Source organism: Fistularia commersonii, chromosome 23 (assembly GCF_037954325.1).
Source record: "Fistularia commersonii isolate RoL2024-O1a breed Wild chromosome 23, RoL_Fcom_v1.0, whole genome shotgun sequence".
Classification (NCBI taxonomy): Eukaryota; Metazoa; Chordata; class Actinopteri; order Syngnathiformes; family Fistulariidae; genus Fistularia; species Fistularia commersonii.
In genome coordinates, this window is record NC_141306.1 from 3,981,737 (window position 1) to 3,997,034 (window position 15,298).

A 15,298-nucleotide genomic window follows, 5' to 3' on the forward strand; every position below is an offset into this window, starting at 1 on the left:
TGACAGGACAACGGAGGCTCCGATAAGTGCAGCGCATTAGAGCGCCGCACTTCATTCAAGGCAGCGGCTCTGCCGTGGGCCCCGTCAATGCTGGAGAGCCTGAGAACCCAACAAGCGAGCATTCACTCCGAATGTAGGCCATCCCGGGGAAAATGGGTAAAGTAGTGTTTTGGCCGGGCGTCAAGGCGCTCCCTTTGCTGCACAATAGGACCGACCAGCTTGGACTGGGACCAGATATCGTCTCTGCACGTTCTGAAGGACACGGTGATGAGCGCTCCTCCGAATGTCTTCAAACCCCTCCCTTACTCCTGAAACATTCATGTGGGTAAAGAATTTTTGATAACGTTGAAATAACACGGTGAATAATTCAGTGTAAAGGGCTAAAAAAGCAACCCAAAAATGACTGAGTTGTTGTATTTAGGAAGCACACCAGGAAGTGACATCGAGCCAAAATGTCACCAGCGGGAGGCCGAGGGGGGCCTGGAGGGCCTTTGGCGGCGACGCGCAAACCGAGCGTTCCTTTAACGGAGATTATCCGAGATGACCTTAACCAGCCGGGCCTTTTTCTTATCTCGTAATGCCGCGAGGCGACAGTGAGTCGGCTCGGCGTGAAGGAAGCGTGTCGGTTACCTGAGGGCCGTGTCTGCGCTCCCGGACCCCCCGGAGTCAAAATACACAACCAGTCGGTGAGTCACCGCAGCCACCCACGGAGGAACGTGTGAAGGGGTTGTTTCAGAGGTTTGATGAACTTTTGCAAAATTTATATTCTTCACTCTGCAGCTTTTGTCGTTTTGTTTCCCGCTGCCAATCGCTGCATTTACTGTAATTCCGCAGGGGCGGGCCCAGCCTAGTCGGTATTTTTGGGGCTCCTTCGGGCATCACCGCCTCAACATCCCTATTGATTCATCCCCAAGTTAAAGGGCGTAAATGAGATCAAAATGGGATTCAAATGACCTGGAAGATTGCATCTTCCACCGCAGAGCGCTGGGACTGCATGTGACGCGGCAGCAGCGGCGTCCGGAAATGAACCGCAGCCAGATCTGTTCACTCGTGAAACAGACAAAGGATTATACAGGTCATAAAGTTCCCTCATCTTGAGAGGAAAAAAAAAAAAAAGCCCCCCTTCCCCTGTGCTCTGGCTGACACACCAGTCACCACGTCTTTGAAGAGCGGCCTCCTTGGCAAACTTTAAATGAATGCTAGTGAAGGCGTGTGTGTGTGTGTGCGTGTGTGTGTGCACGCATAGCATAATCGGGAGTTTTGTCTGCCCGGATGGAGACCGAGACAAAAGGCACTTCCAGGCTGGGAAACAATCCATGGAAGTCAGTGTGATGGTTGGAGGGCGGGGGCCGGGACGAAGCTCTGGCGTGTCGCGTGGTCATCGGCATCTCCGCGGCCCGGGTGACAATGAATCGATAAGTGCGGAGGTGGAGATCTTATCTGACCAGGGTTGGACTGTTACTGACAATAAACCTCCTAATTTTTTTTTTTTTTTTTTTTTTGGGGGGGGGGGGGTTCTCCGTAACCAAGGTGGCCAATAGGTCAAAAAAAGTCCAAGTGTGTTTGTGTTATAATAGTATTGACCACTAGATGGCGCTATGGCTGTTTAAGAATTCACTTGCGCAGAATGATATACTTTTAAACAGATCCAACAATGACTAAAAATGTCTAAAATACCACATATTACAGTACTTAAGAAAGTCAAACAAATATTCAAGCCCTGATAAACAACTTTCATAACCTGTCACGCTGACGATCATGATGGACAGCAGTCAGACTTGTTCATCCTCTTCTTCCTCGGATAAAGCAGAAGAGATACAACCTTCATCTCATTTTCCCTCTCAAAGTCACAAAGTTTTCAGTTTTCTGCTTACAATTGTCCGACCCCCAGTTCCAGCTTGATGTGGATCTTGGTTCTGGACCAACAAGCCGCAGCTGCTGGAACCTATTTTGCTGAGCTGGTCTGGCTGTCAAAATAAAAAGAATATATATCTGCCTTCTTATTATGCAGCAGCACCCGAAGAGCCTGGAGGTGGATGGATGGATGGATGGGTGGATGAAGGGAAGGTGTGAGGAGAGAATGAATGAGGGGTTGAAAAAGCTGATGCGCACAAAAAAGGAGATGCACGGCGGTTTCGGTGCAACTACAAGTAAAAAGAATTAAAAGTGGTTGGTCATTCATTGCACGTTTTAAAGAGGTAGGACAGGAGACAAAATAAATGCACTCTTTATAATTGCGTCTGGTTCCCTATATGAAAAAGCTTTAGCTGACTACTCGCCTGAAATGTATCAAAAATAGGTAAATAAGGTGCCAAACAAAAAAAGTTATTGACTGAATAGCAATAGCAGTATCACCCAAAAAAAATGGCCAAAAAGTATGGGCGTGTTAGAAAAATAAGGCTTTACTGACACAGTAAGAGATAATACGAGCACAAAGTGAAACTTGTTTTACTGTTCCTTTGCACTACTTTTGGAAACATGCGTACATTCGTGCTTTTCCGGGGCTTCCGGAATAGTCAGGAAAAGAGCATTTCAGGGCTTCAAATGAGGTAAAATAATGCAATAATGGGGCAATTCGAAACAGGTGAGTGTGATTTCGACCTGGTGCAAAGGCGGGATCCGAGAAAAGGCCACTTTTCAGAGCAGAAACACGCCAAGGGCTTTCAGGAAATGAAAGAAATGATTACAGAGGAATGAGGGGGAGCGATTTGAGTATTTCCCCTTTGGCGGTGCGTGGGAAAAATGGAAATATTCACCGAGTCTAAAGAAATTCAGCGCAGAAAGTGTTACGGAGAGTGACTTCTTATCAGCTGGACATCGGTGATGACCTTTGCAGTGGAGACAGAAGCCGCGTTCTTAGAATCGAAATCGAAAACCATCCATAATGAGTCGGATGAAGGCCAGGGCCACTCCCAAAACAAACTGGACAGACCGTTTGGCACGCAAAGCAAGACGTTTTGGAGCAACGTGTTGAAATTAGCCTCCTAGGTGATGCAAGAAGACGAAACCAAACCATAATCTGAGCAGAACGATAGGATCGCAAGGTCCGCAATGAAATCCAGACATCGGTAGAAAACAGGAATTTATTTATTTGCACATTTCATGTCATCGTGCTTTTTCCTGATTTCGTGTTGTTATGTTCTGGAGATCTTGCAGTGGTTCTGGGTGGAGGAAACCCACCTCCCAATTCCCAGAGTACAGATACAGAAAAATGTTTCAGGACGCACACATAGCCATGCAGTCTGAAGTCAAACTTGTGACTAACAGCAAATATTTCATTTACTTGGCTCAAATGTTGGGTGTCTAAGGAATTAAGCATCATTAATAGCAAATAAAGAATTCAATAATTGGAAATTAATGCATTATTCAAGTACTTTTGCTGTAGGGCAGGGGTGACAAACTTTTTTAAACTTGAGACAGAGAACACTTGCCATTCACCTGGCTCATCCCCGGCGGCACGATGAGGTCTGTTAATCCAGCGTTGGTTGTTTTTTTGCAGAGAACAAAAGGGCGGGGGGCTTGTCAAGGCCCCCGGGAGGGTCAAAGCAAACGCTCGATAGCTGCCACATCCTGGGGGACTTGTTGCAGACACACACACACACACAAACACACACACAAGCAGCTCTGAACAGACTGGTGAAGCCTGATGTTACCCTGTGGAGTTCACCTGCAGCCAAACCCCGTCAACTCTACAACCGTAGAATAATCATGCACACAATTATATAAACATATACACGCACATATATATGTATATACTTAAAAACTTGTCTAATCGTAAGCCGACGTTGCTCTCCTTGAATTAAAGATACAAATTGACTCCACGGACGGTCTCTTTTAATTCCCAGTTCCATGAGACCTTGAAAGGTTACTGGATTTCAGAGTAAGACATGCATGTTGCTTTAGTCCCACCATGTCCTATGTTGACAGAAAAAAAAAATGAAATAAATATAAGTTAAACCTCAATTCTGCTCAGTATCAGGAGAAATGATTGGTAATCGGCTTATAGATGAATAATTATTCATGAACCATATGGGCTAGTATTTTTCCGAGAGTTCTCTGGTTACAGAATGCTTTGTTTTGAAAGCTTTATAATTAACAAACATTGATTCCACATTGTGTTCATATCACAGTCTGTGCTTGTTAATTAATACCATGAAGCCTAAATTGTTTAGAATTAATTCAGCTTTCAAGCATAAGTAGTAATGACTCTGGCCCTGGAAAAAAAAAACAAACAAAACAAGCAACAAAAAAAAAACCATAGAAAAAGCTCTACTTTGCACTATATGTGCTGCCTGAAACGCCACAGGGTCCCTTAAGACTTATAGGCATGTATATGGACTAAACCAGCTGCTTGACATCCCATAATCCAATCCACGGTAGCGTGGAAAGGCGGGGCAACCAGCCTAAACATTAAAAACAAAGAAATACAAAATTCTCAATCTGTGTCCCACTTTTGCTGACCTACTTTGGGTTTGTTCTGGATAACAGCTGACCATCACCAGCAGCAGGCCGGACGCGTACCATAACTCCAGCCTAACCTTGTGTGTGTGTGTGTGTGTGTGTGTGTGTGTGTCACCGTAGACGCAGCAGCTTCACATCGCACCAGCGACCTTGAGCACCAGAACTCGTCCAGTTGCCGAGAAACGTCCGTTAAAAGAGTCACGGGCAGAAACCTTGTGCTTAAGTTTGCTCATTTCAGCCCTTCCACCTTTGGAATGGTGAAGCAGGGATTAGAAAGATGCGAAAGATGGGGTCAGGTACGCTAAGTGTGTGTGTGTGTGTGTGTGTGTGTGTAGCAGAAAAATCAACAGCATGTGTCCCCGTATGAACATTCAGGATATGGCCGCCAGACAAGTTGGATGTTTTCTCTTCATCTCAGCAGAACTTTCATTCGGAGACAAGTTTTCATGCTCCCGAACCCGTCATGAATCCGCGCTACAGACAAGATTTTTCAAGATTTGCTATCTAGATTCCAGGCAGGAAAAGGCACAAAATATTTCATCTTTGTGTCTCAATTTGATATCTTAAATACGTGTCTTTATCTTTAATCCGTTTTAAATTACAGTAAAAATGTGAGGGTAGTCTTTTGCTTAAATAAAGATATTTCTTTTTCTGTCTTATCTTTATCTGCTGGGATTATAGAACCATATAAGTTAATCCTGGAGGATAGAAATTTAGACGCAGCGAAAAGACAAACACTGATCGTAACATCACGCCCGAAAACTCTCCGTTTGAAGATTCTTGTCTTTGAAAAAAAAAAAGACAAAAAAAAATTGAAAAGAAAAAAAAGAAAAACATTTCGTTTTTGCTTAAAGAGGAGCTCCAGGGGCTTCCACCTGGCACAGCAGACAGAGACACGGGTCCCGGGTTCTTGCTCTCCGTGCTCCGATTGTGACTCCATCGTCACTCCGCACGTGCTGCAAAGCCAGACTCGGTCGGTGGCTCGGACGTCCGGCCTTCTCTGGGGTCGGTCTGTCCGTCTGTCTGTCCGTCCGCAGACAAACCGTGGGCTGAGCGGCTTCAGTCTCTCCCTACTGGCCCGTCTTCTTTTCCTTTTGGAAACTGAAACTGGTCCGACGGCTCAGTTTCCGCTGCTTCTGGGCAAAGTAGTCGGCCCGGGAGGTGCTGGCCCGCGACTCCAGGATGTAGTTGACCTGTCGGCGAAAAGCACTTCAGTTGCAAAACGTGATCGCGCAGTCTGTTCACTGATTAAAAACACCTAATTGTAATTTGGTGACCGAAACAAAGCTAGCATTAGAGCAACTCATCTTCCGGGTGTGATGACATCCCGTTCACACGTGTATGTTTTCATACCTACATGATGAGATGCTGCCAGATATAAATCGCTCTGCTGAAAATTCAAAGACCACGTGTTGTAAGTGGACACACATTTTTCTAACATGTCTCCGATCCACCTCTTCACCGACTATCTAATGTATGTTCTTTAAAAAAAAAAAAAAAAAGGAAAAATCCTCACACAACATGTATGAGTTTTGACGCCATCAGCGCGGGTTTGAATGTTTGGGATCCAGTAGATCTTAAGAAACACACTTTTGTACAAGGAAACGCGGGAATCATGTCAACGTGGTGCAACTGGGTAGACACAATGATGGACGCCTCAAACACTAAAAAAACGTCAGCTTCTTTAGCAAACAAAAAAAAAAAACATCCAGTCGTTACTCACCTTCAGCACGATTTCGCTGACGGTAGCAGCATCAGATTCGAAGTAAAGAGGCTTGTAGTCGTGGTTGCTGAGATAGGTGAGCTTAAATATTGCATGATCTGCGAGACACAGAGGAACATTAAGCCTAAAGAGACGGAAAGAAAACGACAAAATGCACAGAATTGTCGGCGGGTGTCTCCCCGTCTGCTGATCTCCAGCGGCGGCGGGTGGGGTTTTCCTGAAATGTCAATAGGCCGTAGCCAGAATGGAGCCGCGGCGTCGCTTACTGGGGCTCCTCTCCTCCACAAGGTCACAGGCACAGAGGTGGTCCGAGTCGATGGAGATGGGCTTCTGACGGATCCAGAACTTGGTACTGGCCTTCTGATTCGTGACGGGGTCAATTTCCACTTTTTCTCCCGAAATGCCTGGCGAGAAATATATAGGTTTCACAAGTCGGCTGTGAAGGGAGAGGTGGAGGATTGGTTTTTCTAGGAAACAGTGCTCATGAGAATTCTTGGGGCAAGAAAGAAAAAAGGGACATTACATTACATTACATTACATTGCATTTGGCAGACGCTTTTATCCAAAGCGACTTACAATAGAGGACATAGGGACTGCAAATACACTTGCAAATATACGATGCACAGGAAATATACAGAACAGTAAGCTTGGGTTAGTGAGTTGTTTTTTTTTTTTGTTTTTTTTGACAGAGACATACACAAACGTACACACACACACTGCATAGCCTAACTTTCTGCCTAGGGACAAAAATCAAACATATGACAACATTTTTCTGTACTTTCTATACAGCTTTTAGACAATTCTTAAGACTTATTACTGGATAGAAAACGTCAGTATTTTTGCTTTTAGTCTATTAAAGGCACGTACCGAGCTGGACGTCTGTGGTGAAGCGCAATTTGTGTATCATACTGATCTTGAAGGACTTGTAGTGGTGACTGCTCAGCATGTCTTGGACCGTGGTGATGTCTATGGGAGGGTCCTCCTCAGAGCTCTCCTCACCCCGGGAGCCTGGGGGAGGGATAGCAAAAGGGTTCTCGGACTTCAGAACGGCTCACTGCTTTGGCAGGGATCCGTTACGACGATTTTGTGGGTTTGCTCACTGTTCTCTCTGACGAGGCAGAACTCCAGGGTGCTCTGAATCTCCAGGGTGGAGTCCAGATCCACCGCGACGTTTGGCTCCATCTGCTTCTCCAGACGATACATGGGCCCTGTTGACAAATGAGCCGGGCGGCAAACACAGATCACCTCGGTTTCACGTCGCTGCTGATGCTGGAAAACCCATCTCGGGGCTAAATTCAATCTTGTTTTGGTGTTGGTTCTCCAAAATTAAACACGGGATGTGCTAAATAAAGAAAACAGACCTCCTCTAGCTACTACTTTCACAGTGAGTTGTCAAAACATAACATGTGCGCACCTGATCCCTTCTGTGAGCCTTTCCTCTTCTTGAGTGCTTTCTGCAGGATCTCCTTCATGGTTACCTTCAGACTGTCCACAGGGATGAGAGAGAAACCATGTGCAGCATTTCTGAAAAGCATCAAACAAGAGGAGAGGTTAAGGGCGACGGTGGAGATTCGTTTAAATAACACAGGCCCCGGAAAGTTGGCGCGGATTTGACAGTCGGGTCTTTTGTACTGTGACGTTCTAAATTTGTGCTAAATAACTGGAGGGCTGCTGAATTTCACTGCCGGAGAAAAGCCTGAATTCTTTTATAGGCGCTAATTACACTACAGCCTAAAAGGCACCACATTAACCTGAATGTTTATTATATATATATGTATGTATATATATATACACACACATACATACACATACATACATATATATGCACACCTATACACACATACATACATACATACATACATATATATATATGCACACATGTATATACACAAACGTATATACATATACATGTATACACGCACGCACGCACACACACACATATATACATACATACATATATATATATATATACGCACACATATATACACAGACACACACACATACATACATACATATATATATATATATATGCACACATGTATATACACATACACAAACACAAACAGATATACACTAATACGTACATACACATAAACATATATACATGTATACACGCACGCACGCACGCACACGAGCACACACACACACATATATACATCCATACATAAAATATACATAGTCGCCACTCAGGCAAATGAGGAGACTCTGCGGCTTTTACCCTGACAGACGTCATCCAGTTGCTGTTTTTCTGCTTTTTGTAAAGGATATGATGGAATGATGTGTCTTCCTTTGAGCTTTGCGATTGTAATGGCATAGAAAAGGCATTAACAACCTTCTGTCACTGTGGTTCATGTAGTGAAAGCTGGTTCCCACAGAGAACATAAAGAAATATTTGAACTCGAATTTGTGAAAACTGATGTCGTTTATGATTTTTTAGAGCGATCTTTTCAAACGAAAGCTTTTTCTTTATCACTGACTTTGGACAACAGCTTAGGGGGCAAATACTGTAATCGCACCTTTAACAATCAAGTCAAGGATAACGAAAACCATGTAAGGGTTGGTTACTACAGAGATGTTGATGAAGTTTCTGACATTTAGAGGAACTTTGGGATCTCATTAGTTTGTACACTTTGTGAATGACTAAAGTTGTTAATCCTTAGGAATTTGTTTCCTCAGTCTTTTACACAAAAGCGCCTTTGCTCGAATTGCATCTGAATAAGAACGTTGCTGACGTCCCTCTGCTCACGTCTTCTTTCCCTATTGCGTTATAAACATTAATCCAGGAGACATTTACGTTCTGGATGTTTTTTTAATTTGATGTGAAAGTGTCTTCCTTTTATTATGAAAAATCCAAAACAGCAAGGTGTATAATCCGCACTGAAACAAGTTTTGATGGATCTATTCCACCTTCTGTGCATGACATGTCACACCATTAATACCACAATATGTTCAAAAAAAGCTTTTATGGATTTACAGCCTGTGAATCATCAACAAAGCTGGTACCATTTTTCTAAATCTACACATCACCTCCTTTAGCTTCAATGACTTATAACAGAAATCAAGAAGCAGTGAACCCTGTGGCTACTTTTAAACCAAATAGTTATTTACCAGATTTGAGGTGCCTGGATACAATAAATAGGGAAAAGGTAAAAGCTGTATTGTCAGTGTATAATATGAAATGATGGATGCTTTTAAGTGGTTCTTATTTACATTCTGACAAACAGCGACTGCCTGGAACCGAGGCCGGGCGAGGAGTATTTCTCCACCAGAGCCAGTGTGCTGAAGCCAAACTTGTGAATAGGCTCGTTGGAGTCCAGCGGGGGGAAGTCGGTGTCCACCTCGCCGTCGTCCTCTGCAATATGGAGGCAGTACGCGTTCACATTCTCACTGCGGAGGAGGAACGAGAGGGGTGTCACAAAGAACGCTGCCGCCCGTGACGTTCGTCTAGAGAAGCGGGCTCACTTGAGTTTGGGCTCTCGTCCCTCGCTCGTGTACTGCCAGCAGATGAGCCCGATGAGGTCGTGCACGCGGGCGTTCGCTATGGTTACCACCGTCATGGGGTGGACCTTCTCCTGTGCCATCTGCATCGAGAGGTAGACGTCGATCTTTTTCGTCGCCGTGGTGCCAATGTGGCCCTGGAACGAGGGTGAGGAGAGAGGCCGGAGTGAAAAATGGACTTCGATAAGGCAAATGTCTAGCAATGCCGACAGCCAACAATGCAATTAGTAGCTGATTAAATTACTGAAATGAGCGACCAAAGTAATAAAACAAACACAACAGATGAATTCCCCAGCCTGCAGGCACCAGTGTTTAACGTTCAGCAGTAAGTGGGAAAATTGTGGTGTTTAGCTGAACGTCACCTTGTTTTATCAATTGCTCTGCGGATTAAGTTGCTTGAGACGATTGGGGGGAGAAAGAAAAAGAAAAAAAGGAGGACTCACTTTGCCATCAAATTTGGAGTATTCATTGAAGGGGTTGTTGAGCTGCTGGGGACACTGCTCCAGTCGGAGGGAAAGGGTAGATTTGGTACCTGTTGTCCGCGGTCGGTCTTTAAAATCTCGTTTTTCAAACAAAGACCCCAGGTCCTCCACTGAAACGGACGACAGATGACCAACACGTTTGCAGCCCTGTATTTTTGAGGCTGTAAATCACTTGTGAATGAGAATAGAATACTCTGACCGCTTTGGCAAGTGCCGCTAATAAGAAGGGCCTTAGAAAGGTGATTCCTGCTTTGGCTTAGGGCCTTGAGTGAAAAAAACTTTAACTTCACAGCGCGGAAAAGATACTCCGCTTACCCGAGGCAGAGGTGGTGTGTCAAATTGTGGTTATTGCCGAAAATGTAGAAATAAAAAAAAGTCCTTCGCATTCATATCCAGAATGAAATGTATTTTAAAATCAGAAACAGTCTCTTAGGGAAAGGTTGGCTGAGAAATGAGCCGTGAAACAATAAGAAGGGGTGAATTTAGAAACGGCAAGAAACAGTACCTGACTGGGAGGAGCTCCTCTCTTTCCACTGAACGTTCTTACACTTGATTTGGTTCTGTCGTTCCTTCCTTAGCCTTTCAAGCCTCTGGGCTATGAATAAGAATAAAGTGTTACATTTACAGTCACACTTGAGCAAAAAATAGCCTAGACAAACCTGGTGATGGATGAGTCAGCACTGTGTAATTCACATCGATAGCATATGACTAGTGTACATGATGATTTGAAGCACATTTTTATCTGTCGGTGGTTTTTCATCATTGAGAAAAGTATGGAAAAGACAACACAAGAAGACCAAAAGGGATTCTCTTCCACGTGATATTGACATTCCCCGACAGAGGAGGCTTGAGTAAAAACTCGTACAGAATAAAAACATTTTCTGCTCCCTCTCCTCTTACCAGCAGCCCCGGATTTCTCACGGCTGTCTTGTTGGAGTCCTGATGAAACAGCCACAACAGGTCAGCGCCCAATCCCAGGCCGTCCACTGGGCTGTGAGGGCCGGAGCTTTTCAACCCATATCCCACAACCACGACCAGCACTCCACCAAACTCAGTGCAAGAATGAAGGGAGCCAAAAGGAGACAGCGCGCCTTCCTTTGGACTCCCTCGAACCCCAAACCCACATTGACTGTTAAAAGTATATAGATATAGTCTTTATTGTCACCGAAAGTCTTTATTCTTGTCTTTCCAGAGAAACAGCATCCCTAATAGTAATGTCCTTTTTTGGGGGGTTTATAAACATAATATGTATATGTTCAAAATGAAAATAGATTCAGTCCCATCAATGTGGATGTAGCCTAACAATTGCACTACATGAGCATTTATACTAAACTCGTCTCAAGAGCATTCTAGGCAAAACTAAGAGCGAAGGTCCCCTTGAACGCCACTTCCAAAGCCCCAATGCTAAATTTTGAAGGAAGCACATTGTTCAATCAGCAACACAGGCATAAAAACCGTGGACTGGATAGCTGAAATTTCTGTCCAATTAACTAACTCTATTGTAAGTATATTAAAAATATATTGCACACCCACATGCCGCTTCAAACACAGTTGCTGACTGATTTGAATCGGATTAGACCCCAAACATTGGGATTTAACAATCTATCCAAAGCGCATTGAGCAATCAGATCTTTATAACATCGTCCATCGAAAAAAGGAAAAAAAAAAAAAAACAACCCTCACACCGTCTGTCGATTAACAAAGAAATCCAAAGAAAAAAAGGTGTCAAGTGGGTGCAGAGTATTCAGGGCCAGAGACCCAACGAGTGTGAAGGCAGTGGAGGCTCATGACTCAATGCTACTTTTTTGATGGGGGAGGTTTGTGAGCACAGCATGACTCAAGAATCAAATAGGCAGGATGAAGCAAGACCAAATTTAACTATGGTCAGGATACCAGGAGCTGGTATCATATCATGGTGATATTGATAATTGATTCTATTTCAATCCATTCCACCAACCTTAGAAATTTGTTTGGAGCAAATTCTAAAAAGGGCAAAAAAAAAAAAAAAAAAGTAATTTAAAGTGCAAGCGCAAAATAAAACATCGAAGCATATCAACTGAGAAAGCTGCGCTCGATCAACACAGAATTTAGTTATTGGGCGGCTGGCATGTTTGCTTACATCTCTTTTCTGCACGATGCTCATTCAGCATCCAGAAAAGCCGTGGAAAAAGAGACAACTGAAGCTGATGTGATGAAAACACTAAATATTGTGTGGCCACCAAATGATCACAAGTGGCCAACGACACCCATGTGTCAGAAGCTCAATTTCGAAAAGAGCAGTTTTCCAGTACCTGGACGCACATTAAAAATTCTCAGAGCAACACGTGTTGCTGAATGGACCAGTCCATGAAGAAATTTGGTTTTGCAGACAATTGTTGACTTCAACAAGTGTAATCCTAAAATGGTAACATCTGTTATGATGAACGCTGGAGAAAATGCTGATATCCTTGTAAAAGGGCTGGCCCCTATTCATTTGTTAGGTTGACTGTATTGCATCAAATAGGTCTAAGATAAGCATGTAACTCTGCACAAAAAGAACATAAAAAGATGGCAAGACCGGCTTCAAAAGTGATCTGACGACAACCCCCACGTGTTTGTTTTGAAAAACAAATGGTAATTGATCCTTGATTGATGAGGAATGATGGGACACACGGGGCGTTAATCAGAGTTAATTTGATCTCTGCATCTTCATTGATGAGATTTACAAAATTAACATCAACAACCCATGACTTCCCCCTGTACAGCCACAAGCTTTGACAGCACACAATTTAGCCTGAGCCTCAGTTCATTCACCAGGGCCCGTATTAGAAACACAAACCCACCAAACAGCAGCAGAACAGGCTTTCTGGCGACCCTCACCTAAAAAAATAATGGCGAGCGGTCTGCCTGACAGAAAGACTGCCCTGCAAAGCAGGCAGACAAGGACAGGAGCCTACCTGTGTTGGAGCGCCGTCGGATGCCAAAGTCCCAGCTAGAGGTGATGTCCATGGACTGGGACAAGTCACAGGCATGACTTTCTCCCATGTTGCTGCCGCCATCGCTCAGAGAGCCTGACCCCGCTGACCCACAGCTGCTACCTGGCACCAGAGCCAGCTGACACTTCTCCAAATCCACATCCTGGTCAATTAGCACCATCTCACACATTCCAGTATCATCACTGGTCACATGAGATTGTCTGATGTGGGCCAGAATAATAGCAGGATTGTCCAAGAAGGCCATTTTTCTTGGTGGATAAGACAGACTGAGAGCTCTGGATATTTTTCTACTGCCTCACCGTCTAAGCAGTGTGCCAGAGGATCCTTTTTATCTTGCTCTCAGTCTCACTCTCTTTGGGAGACTGATGAAGCAGGTGGTGTTGACAAGGGGAGAGTAGACATCGCTTCCATCGCCTTCTCTGGATTTCTCTGCTCCAAGGCAGGAGCAGTGCGGGTACCTGTTTAAAAGGCATTTTGGCATAATTTCATAATCGTACAAAAAAAAAAAAAAGGGTGGCAAATCAAATCAATTGTCAGTATTCATACAGGAACAGACGGTAGCGAGCAATATTTGTCAGCAAATGTTAATACATGGTAATGATGAAATCAAATGCTGCTGATAAAATAGCCAAAGGGAGTGGTATTTTAAAATAAATTCAAGAATGAAACCTTGACCAACAATAATAACACTGCATGCAACCGGCTCAATGGCATGATAGCAAACTCTGGAAAGATAAGCACGCGTTCACCTTAATAAAGAAAAAAAAGTCTCACAGTTATAACCAAAGTGAAAAGTTATCCCTGTGTCGTGAGTCAATAATGTAAATGGAAAAAATCCAAGAAGCAGCATGACGCCCACGTGAATATAAAAGTTGTCTTTTGCTGGTAAAGCCAATATGGGATTGATGGGCGAGAGTCGAGTCAACAAGTGGTGATGCAGTTGGGAATGAAACAACTATGGAACAACGTGTTACATTAACAGCTAGTCAATGATGACAACTCGATACAAACTGTCCATCATTGTACATTTGCAATGGCAAAGAAAAAAAAATCCTCAAAACATTTCTGACCTTCATGTGTGACAATATTTACACTGAACACGGTGTTGTTGATCATTTCAACACAGAAATGAGAGCAGTGTGCAATGGCAAAATAAACACAATCATGCAAAATTCCCCTTAATTAAACAAATACACAGCCTAAATACAAACTGAAATAACGTCTTTTCAAGCCACGAAAACGTAACACGATCAGCTGAGTGTGTTGATATTTTAATATCCCTGTTAGTATCATAAAATTCACATTATGTTAAAAGCCAAGCACTTTTGATAGCTTCCCGGGCAGAGGGCAACAACTAAACCATCTCCAGAGTTTATTGATGTAAAAAGTGAAAACATTAACGCGTCGTTCTCACTTGAGGCGAGACAGTAAATGCATTTAATAAATATCCATAGAAAACACGGACCCTATAATTGAAATTGATTGCCTCCATCCAACTGGTGACAACTCCCAGGAGCTAATGTTAGCATGCGTTTCCTATTCTATGGTTTGAATCGTGGGCTAAATGTTGACCCAGACGTGTTAATGAGTTAACTTGAGCTTTACGAGATGCTACCGACATGCGAGTTGATAACATTTACCGTGGATGGGAAAGGTTTTAACTAGCAAAGTTGTTTATGCTAGGTGGTTGGGGTTAGCTGTTCTATAGCCGCTAGTTTATGACGGGTGTCCTACCTTTATTACTTAGAGCCGACGAGGGAAATACGTGTCCACTTTGCCCATTTCATCTCGACACACTCTGAGCTGTGACGACGACCCCTTCCATCGGACACATATTCAAGCTGTACTGTAGTAAAATCATCATAAAGCAGCAAGCCCATGCACTAGCTTCTGTGGTATCATTCGGCTAAAGCTAACAGGCCACTTTCACTTCCGGTTCATTTCCTTCACAATTAAAGGCTGCTTGAGTTTAGACACACCCTGTGGATGGATGGATGGATGGATGGATGGATGGATAGATAGATAGATAGATAGATAGATAGATAGATAGATAGATAGATAGATAGATAGATAGATAGATAGATAGATAGATAGATAGATAGATAGATAGATAATGGAATTCAGCCCATGCAAAACATTAATAGATTGTTATGCTCTCA

The 15,298-nt window shown here is 43.5% G+C and overlaps 1 protein-coding gene across 1 annotated transcript; it reads right to left on the bottom strand.

Moving 5' to 3' along the window:
* Positions 1–3,066: 3,066 nt before the first annotated feature.
* On the bottom strand, positions 3,067–15,044 carry mapkap1 (MAPK associated protein 1). The gene is made up of 12 exons (XM_086170602.1): positions 14,874–15,044; positions 13,101–13,597; positions 10,670–10,759; positions 10,126–10,274; positions 9,647–9,819; positions 9,395–9,571; positions 7,599–7,708; positions 7,285–7,392; positions 7,052–7,192; positions 6,451–6,588; positions 6,185–6,282; positions 3,067–5,654 (listed from the first exon to the last, which is right to left on the bottom strand). The coding sequence occupies exons 2-12, from the start codon at positions 13,381–13,383 to the stop codon at positions 5,532–5,534; spliced, it is 1,590 nt and encodes a 529-aa protein (XP_086026728.1). The 5' UTR covers positions 13,384–13,597; positions 14,874–15,044; the 3' UTR covers positions 3,067–5,531.
* Positions 15,045–15,298: the final 254 nt, after the last annotated feature.